The sequence below is a fragment of the Amia ocellicauda genome, chromosome 5 (assembly GCF_036373705.1).
Source record: "Amia ocellicauda isolate fAmiCal2 chromosome 5, fAmiCal2.hap1, whole genome shotgun sequence".
Classification (NCBI taxonomy): Eukaryota; Metazoa; Chordata; class Actinopteri; order Amiiformes; family Amiidae; genus Amia; species Amia ocellicauda.
This window is the reverse complement of record NC_089854.1, coordinates 21777156-21805105: the sequence shown is the minus strand read 5'-3', so window position 1 is coordinate 21805105 and position 27950 is coordinate 21777156. Positions and strand designations below refer to the sequence as shown.

Below are 27950 nucleotides of genomic sequence, written 5' to 3'. Positions count from 1 at the left end.
TTTGTTCATTAAAGGGCGACCGAGATTAACGGAGTTGTTACTAAATCGAACGGGATGAACGGGTTGGGTATCACCACCTGCGAGGTCCCTAAATCTAAGTGCCGCAGAGTCTTTGCCAAATGCTAATACGCCCTGGCGAGGTGCTGCTTCGGAAGTGCGGAGAATGATAATTAATGCAAATTCATGGTAATTGATTTCATGAAATGTTGTAGATAAGCAATTTGCATTTCCTACCTGCTCCAGAGGCCAGATCTCAGCGGTGGGCCATTGGCTTAAGATAGTACACGTCCTACTGCCGGGGGCTTCTCGGCGCGTTCACTCAGACTGCCTGTATCAGTGCTGAAGCCCGGTTCCCCCTGCGTTCCCATCCTTTACTGCTTGTTGCCTCCCTTACCAGGAACCCTCTTTACTCTGAGACAAACTGTGCAGCGCTGGTGCCGATGTCCGATGTGTTTGCTGAGAGCTGCAGCCCACCTGTCTCCCCTGATACCTAATAAGCCCAAAGTGTGGCAGAGCGGGGAAGAGAGGCCCAGCACTCACTGTCTTATTATTGAGGTAGAAAACAATGCCAGAGCACTAAATCCACTTCACAGCAGGAGCTCAGTCTGTTTGTTTCCTGTGCTATCATTATATATATATATATATATATAGCCTGTCATAAGGGGAGTATGGCTGAAAATCATGTTCCAAGAGCAAAACAGAAAGGGCCATGATACATTATAGAACTCTGCTTGTTCTCACTTACTGGCGTCGTGAACTTTAGAGACTGGTGTTCAGCAATGCTCAGCTACTCTGTATAATTTACTTAGGCAAGGTTTACGACAGAAGACATAATTTGTAGCAGCGTCAAACTGTGCCAAAGCCTGACAAGATCTCTTATATCCACTGAACCTCCGTAAATGATGCCGGAGTCAAAATTTATGATCTCTTTTATGAACTTCCCCGTCAGCAGTTCAGTCCGTCATTATGGTGTTCCCGGCCAATCAACAGCCATAAACTGCTGTGGGCAGCACGCCTTATTTCACCGTAATTGTCAGCAAACGAGTTTCCGATCTGTTCGGCTGCGGTGACCTCTTAAGAGAGCGATGTTCCGCGGTTCTCTCTCGCTTCCCAGATCAACAGGAAATTGAAACACGTGAGACAGAAAGAAAGTCTATAAGGGGCTCTCTGGAATAAACTTATTTTAAGTATTGTTATATTGTGTTGATTGTGCACAGATGTTTGCCCTGGATTTCCCCAGAGCTTTAATTTCTAACATTATGCATACAATGGTGTTGTCTGTTGGATTTCAAACTCCAGGCCTATATCCTGAATTCTCTGCTGTCCACCGTTGCAGATACCTAAAGGCCAACAGACTTATGAATGCTTACATAAACAGTCTGCAAGGTCCCCACAAGGTCCAGGGGAAAAACAGCTGAGCTTAAAAGCCCTACAATCTAGCAAAATTTGGCGGCTGGATCTGCATTGTGAGACTCGGTCATTTTGGATCATGTACAGTGAGGGAAAAAAGTATTTGATCCCCTGCTGATTTTGTACGTTTGCCCACTGACAAAGAAATGATCAGTCTATAATTTTAATGGTAGGTGTATTTTAACAGTGAGAGACAGAATAACAACCAAAAAAATCCAGAAAAACGCATTTCAAAAAAGTTATAAATTGATTTGCATGTTAATGAGGGAAATAAGTATTTGACCCCTTCGACTTAGTACTTGGTGGCAAAACCCTTGCTGGCAATCACAGAGGTCAGACGTTTCTTGTAGTTGGCCACCAGGTTTGCACACATCTCAGGAGGGATTTTGTCCCACTCCTCTTTGCAGATCCTCTCCAAGTCATTAAGGTTTTGAGGCTGATGTTTGGCAACTCGAACCTTCAGCTCCCTCCACAGATTTTCTATGGGATTAAGGTCTGGAGACTGGCTAGGCCACTCCAGGACCTTAATGTGCTTCTTCTTGAGCCACTCCTTTGTTGCCTTGGCTGTGTGTTTTGGGTCATTGTCATGCTGGAATACCCATCCACGACCCATTTTCAATGCCCTGGCTGAGGGAAGGAGGTTCTCACCCAAGATTTGATGGTACATGGCCCCGTCCATCGTCCCTTTGATGCGGTGCAGTTGTCCTGTCCCCTTAGCAGAAGAACACCCCCAAAGCATAATGTTTCCACCTCCATATTTGATGGTGGGGATGGTGTTCTTGGGGTCTTTCCTCCTCCTCCAAACACGGAGTTGAGTTGATGCCAAAGAGCTCGATTTTGGTCCCATCTGACCCCAACACTTTCACCCAGTTCTCTTCTGAATCATTCAGATGTTGGCAAACTTCAGACGGGCCTGTACATATGCTTTCTTGAGCAGGGGGACCTTGCGGGTGCTGCAGGATTTCAGTCCTTCACGGCGTAGTGTGTTACCAATTGTTTTCTTGGTGACTATGGTCCCAGCTGCCTTGAGATCATTAACAAGATCCTCCCGTGTAGTTCTGGACTGATTCCTCACCGTTCTTATGATCATTGAAACTCCACGAGGTGAGATCTTGCATGGAGCCCCAGACCGAGGGAGACTGACAGTTATTTTGTGTTTCTTCCATTTGCGAATAATCGCACCAACTGTTGTCACCTTCTCACCAAGCTGCTTGGTGATGGTCTTGTAGCCCATTCCAGCCTTGTGTAGGTCTACAATCTTGTCCCTGACATCCTTGGACAGCTCTTTGGTCTTGGCCATGGTGGAGAGTTTGGAATCTGATTGATTGATTGCTTCTGTGGACAGGTGTCTTTTATACAGGTAACGAGCTGAGATTAGGAGCAGTCCCTTTAAGAGAGTGCTCCTAATCTCAGCTCATTACTGTATAAAAGACACCTGGGAGCCAGAAATCTTGCAGATTGATAGGGGATCAAATACTTATTTCACTCATTAACATGCAAATCAATTTATAACTTTTTTGAAATGCGTTTTTCTGGATTTTTTTGTTGTTATTCTGTCTCTCACTGTTAAAATACACCTACCATTACAATTTTAGACTGATCATTTCTTTGTCAGTGGGCAAACGTACAAAATAAGCAGGGGATCAAATACTTTTTTCCCTCAATGTAATTCACCCCTGATTGGACACTTAAGAGAAACATGTCCGCACGATTTTGTTTGCTTACTGGTTGCAATAATCTCAATTGCGTATGAGCTGTAGACAATTTAATGTCACACACGCGGAGCTGTACTCACACAACAGCCCTCTTGTTAGCATGTTCTTGATAATTAAGATACAAATGTAAACCGGGGATTGTCAAGAATGTGAAACCCCTTGACCACGCCTGTCTGTTTCTCGTCAGTGTTGGGAGGCCTGGAGTCCCGCGGGGTCCTGCGCAAGATCAGTGACATGCTGGAGGTCATCATGAAGAGGATAGACGTGCTGTCCAAGATGGGCAACACCAGCGACTCCCGGAGACTGGACGAGCTGAGCTCCGCCATCAACAGGTACGGCCGCGTCTTGTCTCAAAGTGAGGCCATGTTTCAGTGGCCTGGTGCTCCAGTGACAAGAGATCTTGGCTCTGGTGCATCGCGTGTTGTCCAGTTGTCTCATCTGCAAATTAAATCTAACAATAGAATGAAAAACAAAAATTGTTTGCTTGAATATAATATGAGTTTAATTTAGTTTTTCCACAACCATAGCTGATTGGCAGCCTCTTCGAGTGACGTTCTGAGAATCTGCTCGGGTTTTCGGTTTTGGAGCCAAAAGACACAGAACACAGGGCTAATTGTGATGAGATGAGATGTTTTGTGTGATACAGCATCCAGACAGTTTTCCCTCATCGAGCTTTCTTTTGACAGCCCACTTTTCAGCCTCATTAGCCACAGGATAGTGCAAGCCTGTTTCTACTGACTGTGTGATTGCGCAGAGAGCCCAGATCTCCCTTCTGTCCGGCCCCACACAGAGACATTACAGCCCAGAGGCCTCAGAGGTGATAGGAGACATAGATAGACATCCATATTGTAGGCAGCTGTGTGGAAAAGTAAAGAGAAAGGCTTATATAGACAGTAATATAAATAGATAGATGGGAATGATGGATTTGCCAATTTGATTCAGATCCCTCGCTTGTAATTTGAATTATGATCGGTCCGAACTCTGACTCAGACATCTCTGCAGGAGTGTCTCTGTGGTTGGAATGAGAACCCAACCTGAATTTAAAAACCCTCAGTCTGCAGAGCCGCCTGTCAAAAAACCCTGACTGATTTCTCTTTAATTAGAGTAAAAATTGATAAAATCTTGATCTGCTCACATTGGTCTGCAATCCCCCCACCTCCACAGGCCCTGTTTTGTTTTCTCCCCTCTTGTCATGCATCTTGCTTGACAGTGCTCTTTTTAAAGGCCATCAAAGTGCAATTTAGTGTCTGGCCCCTCTCCTCTCTTCCTGTCCTGCCTGTCGAGAGCGGACGATCGATCCCGGCTGCTGCCCACAGGACAATTGAAGGAAGAAGACGACTTGGGAACAGATGAGCGGGAGAGAGGAGCATGGGGGTGGGATATGCAGTTATCACTTTAAAATGTGCGCTGCAAATTACATGTATAGATGCGTTATCATTTACAACATGATAATAGACAATTGTTAGCCATAGAATAACTGGCATCCACTTATCATAAACGGCATGTTCTTAACAAAGTGTTCCCTTATGTTCTTGCTTCATTAATTGCTAACTGTTTTAAGAATAAGTCATTTTTAAACCACAAATTGACAACCCCTAAACTAAAGTTTCCCATTCATCTCAGATTAATCTCAGTTCAGTTATATTAAGAGCACTGAGGTCTAGTTCCTTTGGCAAAGCTTGGATTTGTCCATTGTCCCACCAGGGTTGTCTTCCCTCCCCGGGCCGACAGCAAAGATTAGGCGGTTGAGATGTTTGGTACTGATCGCACGGCAGTCAGTAAACACCTGTGGATTATTAATGACACGTCTCATAATGAGAGGCAAAAAAAAAATCTATGATTACCTTCTTGACAGCAGCCCCATCACTCGTGTTCCCCGACGTTTATTCCTTCGCACAACCGGTGAAAACACAAGCCACGCTAATGAACTGCTTCTGCATACCTGTCTGGGCGCATTTTGGTCAGCCAGCCGTAAATCCCCGTGATGAATCCCCAACTGTAGCAGCCACTTCACCGGGTTACAGCGACAAATATTGTATGAGGTTCTTGGTACAGCGGCCAAATACAAGAAGGAAGAGGTAGAAGGAGAAATGGAAAACTAATTCTAGCTACCATGCAATCACGCTGATGTGAGAGAACGCGATATATATATATATATTGACCTCAACATGACATGTAAACCCCCTCACCATCACAGAGGAGGCAGATTCGTCTTGGCACTCAGTAGAGCTTCAGCGTATCAATCTTATAATGCAGTCCATTAAGGATATCTCTCGGTGCAGTTTATTTTCTCCGAAAGGTCAGATCTTCCCGTCTGTAAGGAGGCAAACCTCTCGACGATGACAAGGCTGAACCCCGGCCTTCCTGCTGCGTGCTCGGTGCCATCTCTGTCATCTCCATAGTAACAGGCCCTTCAAACACAGGTGTCGGAGCGCCTGTTTCCTGCCTCTCTCTCCATCGTCAGTTGTCTCCCGGTGTGTGTGACTCGGTCCTTTTTCTTCCACTCGGATGGCATTCATCCCCTTCCTATTGACCGCAGCCCGGTGAAGCTGCTAGGGTCAGTGACGCGATGCTGTACATGGTCAGGGGGTTTGTTTGCTTGTTTTTAATAGCTACAGCTTTTCAATATTGTGTGAACCACTGACCGCATGAGAACAGAAACATAGTCCTTTTGTTGGCGGTTATTTTTGGAATAGGAGAAGCCACCTGTGTCCAGGAACTTGACATGATCTTTTCTCCCTTTTGACCACAATAGCTTGGAGATCCACATGTGTTTGTGATTATAAATAAGTGAATTAGAATTACACCTTCATGCATAACTCTGTCTTTAACGTCTGATATAAAATGGCGGGCACCAAAACTGGAATCGGAGCACAACCGCCTTCGACAGCCTCTCTCTCGGACACGGGGGGAAAGCAGGTGTCGCTTCTCATGTAACTGAACGCACGCGGCTTCCCGCGCGGTTCAGCCGGGGCGACAGGAGAACAGCCAATCTGTGCAGAAAAGCTTAGCGGAGATGCTTTGAGTGTTAATGTCCTGCCTTGGATCGGGGTCACGCTTTCAAAAACACAGCACACAGCAGGCTAATTCCAATGCCTTCCTGGGGTCCAGAGATTCTCCTTTGTTATCAGGTGTTTTCTATTTGTATCTTTTTAGTTTTACCTTTTGATTTCTTTTTGTGTTTCGCTGCCACACTACTGAACACAGACAGGGGTGGGGGGGTGGGCGGATGTGCACCACCGCACTGATTGGCTCTGACAGAGTCTGGTCTGCAACCTAGTAACAAATGAACCATCTCTGTCAGTGAGTCTCATTGCCGCTGACACGTTTGCTTGTAAGAAGCAATTGGATGTGATGTCTGAAGTCTGTGTCCGTGATTTGCCCGTAGGCCCTGGCGCATTAAAGGAGGATGAGTTGGGCTCCCGCTTTAGTGAGCCTTCCCCACTGCCTGCAGACACACAGTGCAGAGAGGGAGGCCCAGAGTGTGGAGCTGGAGAAAATGTGTAAACAAAAACATGAGCTAATAACATCCGGCACTCGAGCTTTTGGAATTACTGAACTCCGAGACACAAATAGCAGGACTTAAACTCACAGTAAATGATACTTGGAGACAGTTTAAACTACACAAAATCTTCTGGGGTGGCATAGCTTGTTAAAATAAGGATGTGGAGTTTTCTCACACATACAGCTGTCCAAATATTTTGGGATTTACAGTGTTCATGATGACTTTGAAGAGACCCAAGTGAATAAACCGCGTGATGCACTTCCATTACATACACACACACACACACACAAACACGTATAAATCAACTGGTTCAGGGAGATATTATAAATGTAACTCTCATAGGCTGTCAGAGATCTCTCTCATATTTCAAACGTCACATGTAGTCATGTTGCAATTCCAGCCCGGATTAGTGTTTATAGAGATTTTACGCTGAACCATCTTTAAGACGTTTGCTTATGTCTGCTTCTGTGGACGTGTTTTGTTTTAATAAATGATCAAAATGAATCACAGAATGGTTTCCTATGAAGTTGAAACTCTTAAAATATGCATATGAGAAGCCTTGCCCTAATTAATGATTCTCAAAGTTAAGCTGCGCCTTTGCATCCTTCCCGAGTATTTGCATTTTTGCTCTGTGTCTGGGTGTGCCACGTAACACAAATTCACAGGAATTTACTACAGTTTACTGCGACAGTGGGACTCCTGGCAGGTGGTGTGTGCACGTAGGACACTACGTAGGACACTAAGATCAAGTCTTAAAACACCTTTATTATCCATGCCAGAGGTTTGCTCTGAACAATAAAGTGCTGACTGAGTGAGATGCCTGAGTAAACTGAGCTTTGGACAGCACTGATTATTATTGTTGTGGTTGTGAACTCGTCCAACTTTTATTTGGCTCCTTGGTCCTGCAGAACACAGAAGCACCTCGTAATCTGGTTCTCTGCACTTCTTTCAGCCGATCATAAACCCTCAACAGTGAAGCCCAGGCGTGTATCAATGTCTGCTTGTAAAAACGGGGCATCTGGGAGGCTTACAATAGTGTTTTTAACAAGAGCACAAGGCCTTTAAATAGTGTAGTTTACCATCCTGTGGAGATAGACCCTGTCCTGCAGGTAGCTTCCAGTCTGAATCCTCGAGATACCCTGTTCAAATTTTATTCCACCAAACCCTTGACACCATGCTGATGCAAGAAAACATGAGAGGCCTTGTTCTAATGAGATGCCTTTCTCTCCAGTTTGTTTTGTTTGTTGTTTAAAGACACAAACACACACACATTGTCAGCCCCAAGTCATCCCCTACATTCTGCCCAAAGCATCCGAGCATTGCACCCTTTTGCATTTGTTTGGGCCGGTGCAGGTGTGCCTAATCAGAGCAGGATCTGACTGCTCTCGCCACACGGACTTTGACGCGTCCATCTCCCGCTCTTCGCTCTTCAGCCTCCGTGTGGCATTGTTACGGCAGCACTTTCAAAGTGCTCGTTTGGTTCGCTTTCTTACTGCATTTGCTAATGGCAGCTTGAAGCTCTGGTACTGCCATTAAGATCTTTAATCCAGTTCAGTAGACCTTTTATCAATGCACGCTCACCGCAGTGCAATTCTCTCTTGTCCTCTTTTCTGGTCTGTGTGCGTTTTTGCAGCTGCAGAGGCATCTACTGTCCAAAGGGAGATTTTAATGACAGCATCGGTCTGGATTCAATTACCTGATTTAAATGTTAAAACGAGAATGCAAGAAAATCATCAAGCAATCACACAAATCTCTGAGCATTAGTTGCTAAGAGTGGTTATGCAAGTCCTTGGTTTTGCATCTTGTTGGCTGCAGATTGAAAGCTCCACTCTGAAAGGCTTGACTTTGCTTTAAAGCAGCGAATATTGCTCTCGCAGGCCCACTGCCAATTAAAAACAAACAGTCAATGAGATATTTACCTCCTGGATTCCTAGTCCAAAATCGATTAGTTTACTGGAAGTGTGAAGAGCTGTTTTGGACCCATATTAAAGAATGCTCTCGCCTGATGACTTCAATTCGTTTCTGTTTTGCAAACCTCGCTGTGTTCCCTATTGATGAATTTCAGCCTAATAAAAGGTTGCCCATTAAGACATCCCATCAGTCTGATTTTGAGCATCGGACGAGGTTCACATTTGAGTTCCCATCGGGATTAGCGATTCGACATATGGCCTGTCTCGTGTCGTGTTTCACGTTCGCCTTGTCGACGCGGTCGCAGACTATTCCCTCACAGTTATAAATAACAGAACACATTTGCTAACAACCTAATTTTCTCCGCTCTGTGTCTCCCAAGGCCCTGCTGTAATGTGCTGAGTAACTTTTTCATCCCAAAGAGTAAATTGTGTCTGTGTTATGTAGCTTTTCTATTTCACGCTCCAACCAAGTGCCACGTAATTAGCATTTCATCTGCTTGTTAATGTATGGTTGGGGGGGGGGGGAGTTTAATAAGAAAAGCTTTTTTTTTCTAAATGTACTTTTGTGCCATGTGTTCACTCACTGAACAATGCATCAATTTTCATTCATTGATCTGTTTAGTAAACTGACAGCAATGGCATAATTACACATGACATAATTAATAAACTTTGCTTTTGATTTAGACGTATTTCTGTCATCCCTTGCACATGATGATGTCAGAATTTCCAATATCGATTAGCAACTTTATTGAACTGAATTTGAGAAGTCTGTAGCAGACAGAGACACACGGCTCTCAAGACATTTGATTTCCCTGCCTTGACACTATCATGGGATGAGGTAAACATGGGAATATTGATAACAAACTTTCCTGTTGTTTCTGAGAGTTTTCCACAAGATCACAGTAGTGTTGAGGTGGAAATATACCAGAGGGTTTGACATATTTACTCATTAGCTATATTGTTGATTATTCAGTATCCAATATAATGTTAGCCTTGCATATGAATCAGTATTTAATGCATATTCATTGATTCTCCCTAATTATTCCACTATATAGGCTTTTCTTTGATCACTTTCGAGGTCTTGACCTATAAATAACCGCACCTATTTTTCTCCTCTGTATCTCCGTCACCTGTTTCTCTATATTATTACCATTATACAATAAACATCTAATTGATTCACCATGGTCCTGTAGATTTCAGATTTCTTACATGACTGTTCCCAAAAGTTTCATTGTAGGGTCTCATTATAACAACAACCAAAAATAACTTGTTGAAAGCACTTTCCATAGCACTGACTCGTGAAACAGCTGGAAAAATGAAATACTGCATATCAATTACAGTAACCCTGAAGTGGAGAAAAAGAGAAAAGAAACAAACCCTTCATGTATGCTTTACTGAACGCACGGTAATGCACCCAGAGCAAGCAACAGCTGTTCCCATCAAGCAGTCGAATGTGTTTAATTTGCTGGGGGCATCTGGATGGGCTTTCTCCAGGGCCCTGCTGGAGTGATTGAAGGGGAGGTGGCAGTGGGGGTGTGTTGTGCTTCGCGTGCGTGTTTGACAGGGAGGGCTGACAGGCGGGGGATGGCACATAGATGCTGAAGAGGGGCCGGCACACCTCCTGGCTGCTCCTCCGTCTGTCTAGAGTGGCAACTGACACTGAACTACCGGGTGGATGTTACACTCACATCTCTCCTTTCACTTCTACTGAACTCTTCCCTCATTTTTCCCTGTAAACAAACACTGAAATCAATTATAAGTCCTTGCACAACACTTACACAGAAAACGATCAAATTACCACACGATGCAGAGAAAAACCTCCATAAGTTCCTTTACTCCTCGACTGCCCTCCCTCACCCACGATTTCACCACAGCTTATCATGGGAGAGCAGGGATTTAGCGCGGTGTTCCGGTTTTCATTTCTGGTGTTGTGCTTCTGTGTCGTCAGGTTCCAGCCGGCCGGCCTGGTGGAGCGGATCCAGGCCATCGCCCAGAACGTGTCCAACATGGCCGTGAAGGTGGAGCAGATCCTGCAGAACAGCCTGGCAGCCGGCCGAGGTACGGACCGCCTCCCGTTGCGGTTTGCGGTTTGATGCATTTCAAGTTCTCCCGGCTGCAGCTGTTCTTTCCCAACGAATACGATAACAAGCCTGAATTTATCCGGCGTCTGACGTTGGCTTATGTGAAAATGCCTTGCCTGTAAAAACTGTGGTAGGAATTCAAACAACATGGGCTTTGTTCACAGTACTTCCTGCTACGAAATAAGGCGTTCACTGTACTTATAAATAAATAATCCCTTACACACACTGGCAATTTGTCTTTGTATCCATTTAATCTAGTTAGCTCTACAACTTCAAATTTGTATTATTATGGTTATTGTAATTAAATTTAATACACACTGTCTTTGGTTTCAGATCCCTTTCAATTGGGCTGTGTAGAGCAACCAGCCCCTGGGATAAAAGCACTACCAGTCCTTTAATTAGGAAAATTGAGGCTGCTTTATAGGAGCTTTAATTTAGCCAGAGCGGCATCATCAATCTATCGTTCTCACTTTAAACGAGTGAATCGGACGTCCCTGAGTTTCCAGAAAGGCAGTTAGCTGACCCAATGGAGCAATTAACGCAATGATTTACATCTCGACGAGCAGGGGCGGTCAGCGCTGTGGAGATCGAACACGTCTGAAAGTGAAGAGGGAAATCTGACAATTTGGGCTCCTCAAATTTAGCATCTGTCTGAGGTCGAATAGATGCTCTTGTGTAGACCCTACCTCAATGCTCAAGGCTTCAAATTGAGCAGGAAATGATAAACAGGAAGAAGGTTTTGTTTGCTGCACACACTGCATGTATCACAGTTACCAGCACCCAACAGTTTGCTCTGTTCCCCTCCAGTCAGAGACGCTGTGTCGGGACAGTGCGAGATTCCCAAGGACCCCAGGTTCCCAGACTGCCCGAGCAAAGTGGACGTGAGTGATCCCCGTTTTCTCTTCGTCTGTCCACACATCCAGATTAGGCTACCTACCTGTGGGTCTGCCTGTCCATCTCCTCACCCATCTATGTACGCCTTTATCGATCTTTCTCCATTTTGTGTTTTGTGTATCGCTCTCTCTGATGATGATTTTACTAGAAGTCCTCCATAAATGGTCAGCTGAGGTCCATGGATGATGTGAGACATCCCCCATCGCCTCCTCTGACCTGTTGGGACTTCCCTGGGTTTTTATTTAATGCTCTTCCTTTGGCCTTGACCCTTCTCAGTGGATGCGCGCTCGTTGGACCTCAGACCCGTGCTACGCCTTCTACGGGGTGGATGGCTCGGACTGCTCCTTCCTCATCTATCTCAGCGAGGTGGAGTGGTTCTGCCCCCCGCTGTCCTGGAGGAACCACACCAGCACCCCCACATACAAGCCCCGCGGCCGGAGGCAGGTGAGCATGGCTTCCCTTTTCCCTTCATGTTTTACATTCTACTTCTAGAAATAAATTGGCAATTTTTTTATCGCTGTAAACCTCAGTGTGTAAACTTTATGAAGGAGTAGAGGGGCCTCACCCGGTGAACTCAAAGTGAGAGACCCATAGATCGGTTGGGATTTCCTGATCTGACCTCTCCTTCCTCCTCCCTCCTCCCTCTCTCTCTCTCTCTCCCTCTGTCCCCCGCAGGCAGCTTTCCGCACCGACATCACGGCCCTGCTGGACCAGGTGGGAACCGGGAAGGAGTCTCTGAGCTTCATGAAGAGGAGGATCCGCAGGCTGGCGTCCCAGTGGGGCACGGCTGCCCATCGGCTGGACCACAAACTCCGCAGGCCTTGGAGGGATCAGAAGAAGGTGAGGGCTTCCCCACAGGGCTTTAAAATGACCCATTTTAGATGCACCAAAGTTTAGTTACGCTTGGATATTTTGATTGGGCGGAGTTAGGCCCAGATGTATTCAAGCATTAACTTATTATGGTACAGGTAGATGTTTCTACAGCACCCTGTGTGACAAAGCCCTTCTCTGCTGTAATCATCCGAAAACTGCAATAAGAAACATTGGCTCTTGCAATAAAATGCTATATTATCAGACAGATGTGAGCTGGATTATATTAGTCTTTACTAAACCCTTGAGAGTCTCTGTTTAAGGGACACTACCTGCATATTAGGAAGGAATTGTTTTTAAGAGAATTTATACCGCAACGTGCTTCATTAGGGTTTAAAGTTATTTGATATTTATGAACATGAGAATGTATTAATGAGCCTAATTATGAGGATTTGGAGATTGTCTTATGAAGGTGTGTTAGTTTTTCTTAGATTGTTAGTTAGGCAGATGTTAACAGGTCCTAAAAGCTGTAGGTTTCTTTGAATTTGTCATTTTATACGGTATATATGTATGTGAGGTGTAATGGCTGCTGAATCCAGTTTTTTTACACTTAATGAGCCACCCTTGGCACAACTTTGCACTGCCGAGCCCTGCCATCCCTGCATCCCTTGCTTGCTTTCTCTTTTTGTGCACATCTGTTCATTTCCCAAATGCCATCGTTAATTAAAGAAAACCACAAATGTGGAGAGGGCTGGCTAACACACATTGGTCCTGACACCTCACACGCTCAAAGACGGCCCAAATTAAATCAGCCGGGGGCTCTGTGCCACTTGTGGGCTCCGTAATTTCAGCACGCCACCTGGCCGTGTCATCTGAGTGACTGTCCTCAATATCCGATTGTTACTAGACCCTTCTGTGTGCAGGACTTTTTCAAATTTCAAAATTCTTAAGGGAGTTTGCTGTTTAACAAATCGCCAGTAGAGACGTCTTCCCAGGAACTTCCAGTTTAATTCTATCGTATCAACATTTGCTGGCAGCACGGACGGAAACCTGATGCTCTCGGTGTCCATTAACGCGGATGCTCTTCTCTTCGCCTGTTTGTTAGTATCGTGTCTGATTTTGAAGGCGTAATGAGACAAGCCTGGCTCACACGGCTCCGTGTCAGGATCACTTTGAAGGGAAGTCAGCTTACGTGCCTTCAATTAGAATGTGTTAACATTAGTTTGAAGTGATATAATTTCTGCGATTAATCTGCCCACATAATGTAAGAGTACACATGCTTGTGGTGATGTCATTACCCTTTGTAACAGAACCAAAGCATCGAGTTAGGGTTCTTCCACGGCACAGGCCAGCCTGCTGAGTTAGTGATTCCCAGAGTAGCACACGTCTAGCTCAGGGCTAATTGGACACATTGGTAATACACGGGCGATACACTTGACCAAACACGGAGTGTCTGCTCAGCGTCGAGGCACAAGCTGCGGCCTGTGCACTCAGAATATAGAGAGTCTCCGGTACCACCACAAGAAACTGGCTAAGAGTGACGCGATCTCCCTTTTGGGGACGTGGCATCCAAATGCTTTTATAAGACCTGTGCATTCACAGATGCCCTCCAACCCACTCTACATGTACTAGCACTGTGCTAACCAGATGAATCAATGCCGTGATTTGTCGTACGCTTCCTGAGTTCCCCCCGGCCGGATCTAAGCTCCTACCAGACAAATCTGATTTGTTATGAACAAGGCAAACCCCTTTCACTGAAGGTATACTTCCCACCAACAAGCTATGTCAAAATTCTCCTACAAACCTCTCTGTGTTTAGGATGGATTTAAACGCCCACACAGGCAAGAGTACGGATACAGCACGGAATTCTGTGGAATTTTTTGATTTTACTTACTTTACTCACATTAATTAGAAATAGATTGCAGGTTGTTTCCATTTCAGCTAGTTATGTGTTATTTCATCTGTTGTGTTTTTTAGTTTTTTTTTTAAATTAAATAGCACGCTCCATAGCAAGGCAAATAGCCGAGTGTGTTCAGCTGCCGTGGTGGTTCTGACCGACGAAGCACTATTCATTACCTGCCAGCCCCAGCTCTCAGAAACCTGTAATTCAGTCCCCGGAGATGCACCGATGCGCAGGTGGGAGGGAGGTGTTTGCTGGTTTTCCGTAATAGAAAAGAGAAATTATTCCGCAGTCGCTTTTAATGTTGAGGCACTGTCATTGTGACTTTAAATCTCATTTCTCTAAGGGAAACATTAAAGTCTCTACTTTTTTTTAATATATATATATATTTATTCTCCGGCTTGCGAAACGGATGTCTCTTTCTGCACAAAGACAGAGCAGATAATTATTATTTCCCCATTTTTTAAGCTGTAAAAAATAATAAAAACAACATGAATACCACCCTCTTCCTGCAGCGCATGAATTGGACGGGCCAAGATGATCGCAATCACTGTTTTTATACTGACTGAAAGTCCAGATTTTAATTTATTAGTAGTAGTTATAATGTTATAATAAATTGGTTTCTTTTAGATACCTTTAATTTAGAAATTTGGCAGCTTTTTTCAAGTCAAGTTAAAGCAGATATTATTATAATACATTTTGATACATTTACCTACAAAACTGTGTTCTACCTGTTCTAAGTGAAATCGGGGACCAGGCTTAAGAAACAACTCCTTAGGAGTTATCCTCAGTTGTACAACTCAAGGTGTGTTGCCACATGAAAAAGATACAATGTGTGTCATCAAAGTACAGACTACCGAATCAAAAAGTGCAGCTCACTCTAAAAATAACAGCAGGGCTATGTTAATTCTGCGTACACTGAAGTATTCGGCTCCTGATAATCCTTACCCCCGAGGTTTGGGCCTACTGATTAGTAATGGAAGTCGTGCATTTATTAAAGGTTTCCCTGCCATTCATGATGAGTGCGAACGTTAGGCTGAGCTGTTACAACATGTACCTCGTACCGATATCTCGGGAATAAATAAAATAATAACAAACAGAGAGAGGAGCAACGAGAGGAGCTGAGCTGGTTACAAACTCTGCTGCTTTCCTGTTTAGTTTAAATTCAGTGTGCAGTATTTTACACTGGCTTCGAAATGCGAGGGAGCTGAATTAAACACTGAGCACGGCGTGAGGCAGTTTGCCTGTCTGGAGGAGGCCATGCTGTCCGCGTACAGGAAGAACTGAAAGCTTCAGTCGCTGTACAGTAGCTCAGTGCCGCTCCTGACCCCAGGGTTATTTACATTCACCGGGGTCAGGAAAGGGCACTTTTTTCCCCACTGCGTTCACTTTTGGACTTTAAATGAAGCCACATTCCTGTTCACAGATAGACAGGGTCAACTCGAAGCTTGTTTTGGGGCAAATAAATAAATAGATAAATATAAGGGTTGTTTGAACATGGACCTGCTCTCCCCCTCCCTCCTCTCTGGTGTTCGTCTTCCTGTCAATGTGTTTGTGTGTGTGTGCGCAAGTGTCTGCGTGTGTGTGTGCGTGAGTGTCTGTGTGTGTGTGCGTGAGTGTCTGTGTGCGTGAGTGTCTGTGTGCGTGAGTGTCTGTGTGTGTGTGTGTCAGTGTGTGTGAGTATCTGTGAGTGTGTTAGCGTGAGTGTCAGTGTGTGTGTGTGTGTGTGTGTGTGTATGCGTGTGTGAGAGAGTGTGTGTGTTTGTGTGTGTTGGGGTGTGGGAGTATAAAAATCTGAATGTCCTGTCCTCACATCACACGAGTGAATTGTGGCGCTTGGCTCAACACAGACAGCGTGTGCCTGTCCCACACTGGACTGAGGCGGGTCGGACTGCATTGGCAGCGTGACTGGGTGAGAGTTGTGTCCGGGCCGGGCCAATCTCACAGACATCTGTAACCAGCATCTGTGCAGTGTAAGAAGAGTGATTTCCTTGGCTGGGCACAGATGTCAATAAGAACGAACAGATGGCATCACCCCCCCTCCATACTGTCACACACACACACTCTGCCCCCTCCTGTCAGTCCGTTACACTTCTTGTTTTCATTCAGTTGTGGTTCAGGCCTAATTTGGATCTTGTAATTGTCGATCGAGACCAGAATAACCTTTTCTGTCCTGAGGGTGTGTTTGCTCTCAATCACATGGTGTCAGAGCACAGAATCAGATCAGTGTCCAACAAACCCTGCCAAGATGGAGGGAGAACCAGGAGCATTCAGAGTCTCTTGCTTACAGGGGGCACTTAATGGACATATCTACACACACAAACACACACACACACACACACACACACACATATGTATGTATACAAGGTTCATTGCTTTCCAAAATCTGTTCCATTCTGTTTCCAAAGTCTAAATACGTCTCATCCACTCGGCCAAAAGTACAGTTAACTATTAAGACGCTCTGTAAAGAGATCTGGGAAAGATCGTAATCTTCTTTAAGCTTTTCCAGCAGGAAATATGACTGAAGATTACTGCGAAAAAAAAAAATCTGTTGATTCTCTGGTGTTAACTCATTTGTGTTTTGATATGATTAAGCCATTCTGCATAAGAGATGATTCCCCTGTCGCCACACTTGTAAGTGAAACTCAAATGATTGAGATCAGACACACACACATATATATATATATATATAAAAAAAACTAGCTTTAAAACTGTAGGTGGAAAGGAAACTGCGTGTTAGATATTCACATTTTTAATGTAGGATATTGTGTTTCTTCTTCTCGTCTATTTTGTAATCCGAACTATCAGATCTCACCTGCCTCTAGGTATGTAGCTTGGCTTTATTCCCCAGCTCCAGACAGGAGAACAGATCTATCCCAAACTCACTAAATCAGCTCCCACCAGTTTTACTTTGATCTCCACCTGCCTCGCACCCTGTGGAGCCACCTCTGCCCACAGATCAGCCCCGGCCACGTCAGAGGGACTCCGGTACCGAGTATGAACAGTGACCCGCTGTTTGACACCTGAACTCCGAATCCGGCACTGCCAAGCTTTCCCGCAGGACTGCTTTTGATCCACACAGAGGGAGACGTCTTCGGTACATGAATCAAGTATCTCTCTCCCTTTTTAAATTTAAATTTGGAGATTTGGTCCCTTGTTACCGCATTGCAGGAACATTCGAGTTCTGATGTTGTAAGTGTGGCTTCCTGTACTGACAATCCTTGTGTGGGTCTTGTTCTTGCTGTGCAGAACCGTTGCCTTTGGAGGGATTTCTTGGGAGCCTAAAGATGAAGCAGCCACCAATCTCCTCTGAGCTCCTATTCTATTTTTAGGAAGCGACATTATTTTGGTGACATTTGCTAGACGCGTTAATAAAAACGTAGGGATTTAATAAGCTTTTATTATTTTGTTCTCCAGAGGACCATTTTTCTTCTTCTTCTTTTTCCAATTTTAAGCAGTTTGCTTTTCCCAACTTCAAAAGAAAGAAAGAGAATAGAATTATACAACACACAGGCTGGCTATGTTAATTCTTTGCTACTGTACTGCTGGAAAACAAGCTTAGTACATCTGGTCTAAAGCTTCTCTGAATGTTTAAATTATTTATTTTTGTGTGCTTTATGCCTGCAACTAGACTGTACTTTCTAACTGCCCTGTTAAATCAGGATTCTGCTGTCAAATCGAACACCTTTCTTTAAATGAAACCCATCTCCATGCTCGAATAATGGGAGTTAGACTTGGGACACTGAATAGTTAAAAATCAATTTGCATGTGCATAAAGTCAATGACTCGGATGCATTTGTGCACTGGCCCTGAACTGTACCCTATGCCAGCTGTTAAGACATAATAATTACATTTGCTTTATCCTTTTTTTGTATTTAAAAAAACTGGAAGTTAATAGAGCAAGCTCATTAAATCAGTGGAATATCAATTCCAGTCCGGTTCACAGTCACGTGACTCAAAGCCGTTGAAACGTCTGCGGAGGCTGCCTAGCACACAGACAGATGTGTTGTTAGTCAGCAGGAAAGGGGCTTTGAATTATATTTGGAAAATGTGTTAAAATAGCAGCGCTGGTTTGCAGGTGATCCCTTGTGCAAAGGCTTTCACGGAAAACCCAATGTGTTGATTAAAAAATCACTATTCAAAGAAATTCTACGCTGAGCGCTCGATCAAAAGACATTTGCAAAGCCGTCCTTTCTCTAACAGGAAAAGGTGTTTCCTGATGAGATGAAATCCTCCTACCCCCTCCGCAAGCCCCCCCCACCATCTTTTATTCGCTTCAATTTTTAATATCATCTCTTTTTGGCGGTTGGCATAATCCGCCGGAAAAGTAGGGCATACGGCGATGTGACTGGCATGATTTGCAAGTGGATAGTTTGCGAGAGCATGACGGGACTCTCAGCCCACAATTAAGCCGTGACTCAGACGTCACGTCAACAGAGAACAAGCGACACCCTCCAGGAATTTAACGAGGTCGTTCTTTGAGTGCGTAGTCAGCCTTGTTTTCTGATCATTTGTTGGTGCTCCCTACCAGTGGTGAGAACGAACAAGGCCTTACCCCACCTTCCCTCTCTTTCTCGCTGTAGATCCTGGTCCATGTAGGTTTCCTGACCGAAGAGTCGGGTGACGTTTTCAGCCCCAAGGTGCTGAAGGGGGGGCCCCTGGGAGAAATGGTGCAGTGGGCGGATATCCTCACTGCTCTCTACGTCCTGGGACACAACCTGAAGATCTCCGTCTCGGTCAAGGAGCTGCAGGGGTAAGCGAACACCTTAACGTCAGCTTCAGCAGTCTGCATTTGCTCATTTGTTTTTTTTACTACAGTTGTAGGAAAAGTGTGAATTTTAAAATTGAGTATTTACATCCTTTTCAGTCTTTGGGCTCAAGAGTTGCTCTCACGCTCAATGTTGCGCAGTCTCGGTTCAGATTCGCTGTCCAACAACAGCAGCAGCAACAACAAAAAAGTGCTACAATACTTTTCTTGCCTCGACAGAGATTGTATATTAAGACTGTCCTCGCGACACAATGAGAAGTGTTTTTTATTAATCTAGAAGGTTTTCTGTACAGTTTATTGAAGCAGTGTTTATAGAAATAAAGCAGAACGCTGCTACGTCCTTGTTCTCCCGTATACACTTGTGTTCTTCAGTATCCTGTTGCCACCTTGTTTGGCGCTGTGAAGGACGATGAGCCTGCGGGAGGGGAACGTGTGTCTCCATCACGTGTCCTCTGCCACCATCAGCCCCCTTTCCACGGGACCCCGAGCTCGACCTTGTCACTCATCCCTTCCCTAGGAGGCGTCGCCAGGCCAAACACGCTCCGACTTCTGCTGTTGTTGTGTGAAGCTTCCCTTTCATCCCTGAATATATTAAACTAATTGGAAATCTTTTTTCTTTTTGTTTGTTTTCCAAACAGTCCGGGCCGTGGTGTTTAGGGACTGTCTCTTTGCGATTGTTCTCCTTCAACATGGATGCATTCTTAATTCTATTGGTTCCTTTTACTTGTTGGTTTGTTTTCGGGGTTGTGTTTGTTTCTCTCTTTGTTTGTTCAAGTCCCCATTTTTTATTTACTACAGTCTGTTTTGCATATCATTATTGTTTCATGCACAACAGAAACATGCAGTTGTAGAGTGAGTTGTATGTAGTAGGAACCACGTCTCGGACAGATTTTGTTCTCTTTCTGACCGCAGACGACGGGGGAATATTGTGTTCGGTATGAATACACTTTCTAATGATTGCACTGACACTGTGATTAGAAATACTGAAATGAAAACAGTCGGATAATTACGAGGGCTGTTCCTCCCCAGTCCTCCTGCATAATTGGCCAACATTTGCACAATGCAGGAGAAAGGGCCTGGCAATTATGATTATTTAAACGGAAACACAATTATCACGCAAAGACTAGGCAATCAGATGCATCTTGAGTAGATTTTTAAGTACTTGGTTGGGGGGGACCAAGGCAGAGGAACAGCTATTAAAGACACGCGTACGGTACCAGTAACATTTGATTTGGCTTCCCAAGCACCTGTAGCAAGGATGATTGCATAGATCACACCAGGAGCCCGTTTAAACAGTCTTACCACCTGCCAGTTGACCAGCACTCTGAATTCAGGTCAAGAGATGAATCCGTTCCCATTGCGCTTTAAAGATGCAGGTGGGAAAAGCTGCAGAGGAATGGATGGTGTTATTTATGGGTCCCCGGCAGTCCCAGACAGCTTGGTCTTCTGGAACAAATTAAACTGACCCCTGTGTCGGAGCTGTGGACCTACTGGGAAGAAGTAAACGTTGCTTCACATCGAACGCAACACGAGCGGTAATTGTGAAGTCGGCACAATGGAATAAATATGGCCATCTGCCGGCACTGAGACTGAAGAGGATGTGTGCCTGGGACAACTGTGCAGAAGTGTGAATTACAGCGGCTCACTTGTGCGTCTAGGGAATTGTCGTTTTAAAATTACAGCTTTCCAAGTCCTCGAGCCTCCTCCTGTGTAGTTCTCTTCCTGCAAAAGGGGTAAAATCTTATTTCCTGGCCGTTCGCACTTCCATTGTGCTGTCGGAGCTGAAAATGTCGGTGGCCTTGTGTGGTTTCAGTCCACATTTTCGTGCTGGTGGTTGTTGATAGTCGTGTTGTTTTGTTGCTCTGTCTGAGCTGCCAATCTCGGAGCCTCTGGAGGGTTCTCCGAGACATTTTTCTATTGGGAGGGAGGGTTGTTTGTTTCTCAGCGTATAGATGTGGGAGGTTGCTCACTTGTGTATGCGCTTATGTTGTCTGTCCTTCTATTTGGATTCTAGCTCAGGCTGTGTGTCTGGGAATGTGTTATGATTGCTTTAGTATACACTTGTGAGTCTTACATATTTTGGGAGATTGCATTGCTCCACAGATATGCAAAAAAAGTGCAAATATAAATTATGAGATATAAATATTCGTGTATGCAGCTCCCAGTCTCCGCGGGCAGATGACGTTCACACACAACTGGGCCTAAAGACAAGGGTGGGATCTTTGTGAAGTCTTGGTTATTATAAAAGACCAGAGAGGTAATCACCTAAGAGCATGGCTGACTTTGGATAATAACGACAATCTCCTCTCTCAGACGGAAGCATTTGTCTCGATACGTGGAGCAGCGGTGCAGTAAAGCAGGCGAACGGAGACTCTGACTCGGTCTCATTCAGCGCTGCCGTGAGCCGATCTCATTACAATGTTTTTTCTTCCGGAGAACTCTGGCGTGTAATAAGCAGGCGTTAAATATGAACTCGGGCGTTTGTGAAGACGTCTTCGGTGCTAAGAAGCCCCCACCCCCTCCAGGGAACAGTCTCTGTGAATATTGTTCCATTTCATGAGGAAATTGTGTGCGTGAAAGGAGAACGGGTCCGATAAGGTTCAGAGCCGGTGTTCGGTCACAGTCTGTCACCCCTCTTTACAGGAGCCGGGAGATTGCGTCGTGTTTTCGGTGAATTCTAAACACATCTGGCAAAAAAATGATAAATTAAAAAAGTGTCCTTTTGTAGACATTGCACAAATCCGCACAGATGACTGAAATTATCAAAAATGGAGAGCAGTGGCTTCTGTTAGTAACCTTTCAAACCTCCCCACTTCGGGAACCTTTCAGCTCCAATCCGGGATAATTAGTCTGTGATATTTAAAGCAATTTTGCTGTCTGTGTAAAATGTAATTTTCTTTCAAGCTTCCTGCGTGCGTACGATATTCGATGGGGAACGGTATTGATTTCCGCTCATTAACACATCACAGGACAAACAAATGTCTTTTGTTCTCACTACATATTTGGATGTTCTTCTCATCTTTAGATTGATTCAGCAGTTGTTTTTTGGGAGGGGGATTTGGCGACGACAATTACACCTGGCCCGGATCCTGACAGCAAATTTGTGTCCGTCTGTTTAGGAGGCGCAGATTTACAAGAGCCTTTGCCAGCTTCTGCTACATAATCTTGCACTGCTTTAAGTTGAAGATTTCTTATTTTTTTAAAGTAAAGCTATTGATTTTCGAGTAGGTTACACATAAAGCATCGTGCTTCTGTGTGGGTAACGAAAAAATCAGTCAATTTGTGAGTAAAGACATAAACGTTGAGGGAGTTCATCTGGCATTGATTATTTTTTGTACTTAACCCAGGAAAGCCAAATATCTCTTATGTGTTGTGTGAATCTGAGAGAATAACTAAACACTGTAGTGTAGATACAAAGGAGAGAGGGGCCTTACACTTTGGTTTTTATAATATATTTTTAAAAATCCACTACACTGAGACAATCGGGACTTGAGTATCGAGTCTTATTGATTCCCATCATTAACTTCAAAAGCATTAACCTCGACAAAGACTGTATTCCCCGCAGGTTCTTTGAGCAGAAATTGTGTCGGATATAAATAGTTCTCCATATTAATGCATGTGCCAGGATTTGATCCGCAATCAATTTCCTGAAGCGGCTACAGAATCAAGTGACCTGTGTTTGTGTGGAAATGTGCAGCTTTGGTGTGAGGGAGAATGCATGCATGTGTGTGTGTGTGTGTGTGTGTGCACATGTGCATGTGCGTGTGCGTGTGCGTGTGCATGTGTGCGTGTGCGTGTGTGTGTGTGTCCTGTATTTAGAGTAAACTTGTAAGGGGAGAGATCCCAGCATGGGGTGGCTAATTAATGAGAAACTTCAAACAAAGGCTCAACAGATTTCTCATTTCCCTTTCCCACAATCATGCTGAATCAAGATTAAATTCAAGAAAAAGGAAATCCTTGGGTCCTTGTTATAGATTGTGTGTCTGTCTGTCTTTCGGTTTTCTCTCTATGCTGGAGGACACTAGTATCATAAACCTCCCTCCCTCGACTGTAGCACACACCTCAGAAAGCATCATGGATCATCGGTGTTTGGCTAAATAGATCCACACACTGAGTAGAATTTACCTTTTTCACAATTCTCCAAGAAATTGAAACACTCTGATTTTCCTGGGGACACTTTACCTCCTCGATCCATCCCCTTCACTCCCCTCCTGCCTGTTTCATGTCCATAGCTACGGACGGCCATGTAGCCTCGGTCTTTAGCCCCAAACCGCAGTCGAAAACTAAACAGATCCCCCCACTGTTTATTCACTCTGCAGCAGCTCTTCTCTCTGCTCCTTCACCATTGTGTCTTTTACCCACCATGGAGGAGATGTATTGCTTGAGATAATGAGGATTCGTACGCAGACTGTCGAGCAGGTCTCAGCATGAGTACCTGCTCTGTTCCTTCTGTTCACAGCCTCTCGTTTAATGCTTTGTGAAGGAACGACATTTGCTGTACAATCAGTTGTAGCTCAAACAAACAGAACTGAACAAAGCAAAGTCACTTTGTTTTCCGTTTTATTTATGTTGTGGTTCAGCTGCACAGTTTTATGTTATTAATGTATGTTTTCCGTCCACCTAGGACCACAACTGAGTGTAAATACACCGTGTGGGACTGAACCAGGGTCTGCCACCCTCACTGTCATTGGTATTCAGTTTCAACACTGCACATCATCTCAGACACCTGGTTGAAACTTCTAGTTTGCAAAGCAGCTTAAGTCTGCTTCTATTTGTGACAGTAATCGCAGTGATAAAAGTTATAAATGTGGAAGGAGCATTTAGCTCAGGCTTCGACGGGAAATGATAATAATAATGACGACGATCTGTCAGAACACCGTTTCACTCGGAAAAACTTCTGCACAGTTGGAATTAATAAATACAACAACCTTCGCACAAAATAACAATAACAATTAAGATCTGAAAGGTGCCGGTCCCTCACAGACGTTTTTGTGAACATCGAAGCCCCCCACTCTCATTGGTTGTATAAGAGACTAATTCTGCTTCCTAATAAGTCACCTAGGGTCTGATTACCTGGTTTGGACTAATCGAACCCCCAGCCAAAACGAGAGGCATCTGATTCTGACACAGGTGTTGCTTAACAGCCGACGGGAGAGCTGGAATCGTGCCTTTCAATCTCTGAACCCCCCAAGGTTGTAAATATTAAAAAGCTTTATTTTGAGCACGTTGGGGCAATGCCTCTTTCAACTCGTCGCTCGCTTCCTGACTTCGAGGTATTGTTGGTCACACTAATCTAGTATTCCTTTCTTGGCCTCTTGACATTTACATTCATAGAGTTTTGTGTAACAATATATTTGTTTTGGCATCCTCGTTTTCATGGAAAATGTCATGTCATGTTTTGGAGCTGTTCTGTTTCAGTTATTCAGTAAAAACCATACAAAACAGAAACAGATCACAGTTCAGAGTAAAGAATCTGCAAATCATTTTCCTGTTATGACAATGAATTGCCATATCTGTATGAGCTGCAGATTTAGATGTTTATGTGAAAAAGACATTGAAGGAGTGCAGAATGGAATAAAAACCTCAAGTGTAGAAACATCGTTTCTACTCAAATTTTGACCGTGAATTCATTTCAGGTACTAATAATGTAACAGAATTAGATTCACCTACTGAATTTCTCATATTTTGTTTATTTGTTTATTTAGAAGTTTATTTATTAATTTATTTTGATATTTTTCTCTATCTTGTTTTGACTTAAAACATTCCTTTGGCCCCTTTATTCACATTTGAATGGATACCAACACGCCAGGCCATGCAAACATAGGTCACAATTATGCTCTGTGCTGTCTCAGCATAGTTGGTTAACAACAACGGCTCAGAGAGATTGACAATGACATCATACCTCTGATGAGGGCTGTAGCAAGAGAGGCCTCTTCACCGGGCCGCCCCCAGGGTGTGACCCTTGACCCCTCTCTCCGTGATTCTCAGTGGTTACCAGTGGAGCCCAGTCAGTTCGCATCAGCACCAGTGATGGCCTTGGACCCTGTTCATATTTCCTTTCAGTGCCCAATGCCCACAGGAAGCAGGCTGAAGAAAGTGTCAAGTTTATTTAAGGGTATGGGTGCTCAGAGGTTACAAAAAGCATTACTTCTAGTGTTTGTGGGTTGATTTTCTTTTCTTTTCCTTCTTGCTTTCGATTTTCCTGACTTCAAGTGACTTTACTGTTTCTTCTGCGTCTAACCTTTACCTACGTTCTGAAAGAAAACTGCAAAATCACCTTTTTTCACCCCCTACAGCTGTATTTTTTAATGCAGAATGTGAAGGTTTCTCTGGATTCCCTGGGTGCTCTTTTACACCAGCAAAAGAGTCTGTGTGATCCTTCATACGTGAGCTTAGTCCTCCCTGCGTCTGCAGCTGACATTTGTGTGATGTGCAGGACTTATGAAGCAGTTAAGGTGATCAGCTTGTTAGGCTAATGCGGTTTTGTGTATTTTTCAGAACTAAATTCTATATTATTAAATATAACTGAGCTGCAGGTTTAAAGCTAGTCCTTATTTATTTTACTAATAAGCTTGTTACGCAACACATCCAAGGAAAGCAGCACAACTTTTCTAGTGTGCACCTGCATTTTTTATTTTAAATACTACAATTGATATTAATTTTCTTTTTACATCAAGTATAATTAAATGTATGTATTGCTAAAACTGCAGCTGATAAGAAAGACTTTGAAGATGTGTAAGGGAACATGGCACGGATACGTGGGAAGTTAAATTATTCCAGGGTCAAAACAAGCCAGAATGCTCTGTGAAATAGCTGTGTGTTTGTGTGTGTGTGTGTGCATGGGTGTGCGTGTGTGTGTGTGTGTGTGTGTGTGTGTGTGTGTGTGGTACACTCTGTGATTCCTCTCTGCCTTGTTGTAAAAGCTGTGGGACAAGGGTCACATCAATGCGAGGGAAAAAGACAAAGTGCTCCTCATTAGAACACAGGCCATGGGGGAGCAAAGTTGTGCGAGCGTGCTGGTGTGCGGGTGTGCAGGTGTGCGAATATGCGAGTGTGCGACGCTTGCCTGGGCACCCGAGATGAGAGGCATTGTGCCGACACACAGAACACACACGGACAGAAATAGAAAGCTAGCTTCTGGGGGTGGGGGGGGTACAAATAGTAACCATGCATGTAAATCTGAAACCCCTTCTGACTTCCCGTCTGGGGCCTTATGTGCAGAACAGAGAGAGACAAGTTCAGAAAACGCGTCCCTAACAGATTCGCCTGCAGCCATCCTTTCCCCCCCTCCTCCGGCTGAGGCTTTCATCTGCTGCAGGCTCTCAGCTCCGGGGCCAGAGAAGAAAGAGCGCTTTGATTCTGTTGGTTTTAGACACTCGATACAGACACCCATCAGGAGGCTCGGTACTTAGGCAGAGATGTACACAATTCTGAGCTTGATATTCCTCTGGGTGCTTTGTTTGTTTTTGGCGGCTCACATTCGCTCTAGTTCATGCGGATTGCAAACGCACTACAGTACCTGAACGCAATAAGGCATGTCTGTACGTGTCAAGGGGCGGGGGGCATGGTCTCTGAAGTAATCAAAAGCCCCAAATTCACTTTTGTCACGTGTTTTTCAGTGCTGATATCCAGGACCGTGTCTCTGCTTGACTTCTGCTAATGGAGGGCTGTTATCTGACATCATGTGGGATCCATCACAATCAATGACATTTCTTGTGGTTGTGTAGCTCGGATTTCCAGTGCTGTGTGTCCTGTGCAATGTTTGTAGTGTAGAAGGGTTTTTAGGTGGTCGATTTTTCGGTAATTTCTGCCATTCTGCGGACCAGCCTTGTGCATTGATGATGCAGAACATTAACCACCGTCGCTCCCAGCATTCACAGACTGTGGTCAGGGGTTTATCTGAATGCAGTCCATTCAATTGCAGATGCTAACTGCAATACAGAGAATTAGGATCATATGATATGGACGTGAATGTGCCATATACATTAATCTCTTTGCGGAGATCCGGTGCAATGGGAGGAATTCAAAACCTCCAGATTGCAGAGAAACGCAATGTGCTCTTGTTGGGCAACAGGATGGTTATGACTGCTTTTTGACAACAAAGCACAATTATTATGAAAAATGAAAACCAGTGAATGCATCTGAGGGAAAGTTGATTAACAGAAGGAGTACCAAGTCTGCTCAAGGCAAATACATACAGAATGTCCTTAATGTTTACAGTCCTGTCTGCTTAATGGGAGAGTACAGGGGTAGTACATGATGCCCATAAACCCCACTGCACAACCAGTAATGAAGAGAATAAAACCATTTGTTCTGTTCTCTTCGCTGCTACCCAACAGATAGTTGAGTTGACTGCCTTTTTAAAAGATTCCCCAAGGGTGTATCTATTTAAATTTAATTTCCTTTTAAGGAGGCCAGAAATTATTCAGAGGGAGAAAAAAGCTTAAAAACATGTCATCCTCTCCAAAGAGATATTTTAAAGGATATCCCATATTTTGTGATGGGAAGGTTTATTTATGTCTTGATTTATTTCGTTTATTTCCAATCTGACTTTTGCGTAGTTACGTTTTATTGCAAAATTGCTCCTAATCTGTCATTTTCCTGCTTTTTGTTCTGCCAGAATATCTGTCGTCTGACTTTTTAAATTTGACTTCTAAAAAAATGAGAAAAACCCTTCCACTTGTCAACATGAATTTCTCCTTCAGACTGTGAATTGTCTTTTTTAGTCTGGTGTGAGCATAAATTACCGTGAGGTGCTTGTCAATTAAAAAAATATATATATATATTTCAGTCATAGCTCTTTAAAATATAAGAATGGTACTTTTGTAAGTACATGCAGCTGCTGCAATTATACAGTATAAATATATTAATATTCTGTTACTTCCATCACAAGTGTGTGTGTGTGGTGGGAAGCAGTCTCTGAAGTGTTATATCTGAACAAATGGGAAGACACTGTG

At 44.1% G+C, this 27950-nt stretch overlaps 1 protein-coding gene across 1 annotated transcript in view; it reads left to right on the top strand.

Annotated features, from left to right (window-relative positions):
* mgat5b (alpha-1,6-mannosylglycoprotein 6-beta-N-acetylglucosaminyltransferase B) overlaps positions 1 to 27950 on the top strand; it is an 81848-nt gene that overhangs the window by 21791 nt on the left and 32107 nt on the right. Inside the window, exons 4-9 of the mRNA XM_066704311.1 lie at positions 3313 to 3457; positions 10489 to 10598; positions 11429 to 11502; positions 11792 to 11959; positions 12191 to 12355; positions 18809 to 18978. Of these exons, the coding sequence (XP_066560408.1) occupies positions 3313 to 3457; positions 10489 to 10598; positions 11429 to 11502; positions 11792 to 11959; positions 12191 to 12355; positions 18809 to 18978 (832 nt within the window). The remainder of the gene's footprint in view (positions 1 to 3312; positions 3458 to 10488; positions 10599 to 11428; positions 11503 to 11791; positions 11960 to 12190; positions 12356 to 18808; positions 18979 to 27950) is intronic.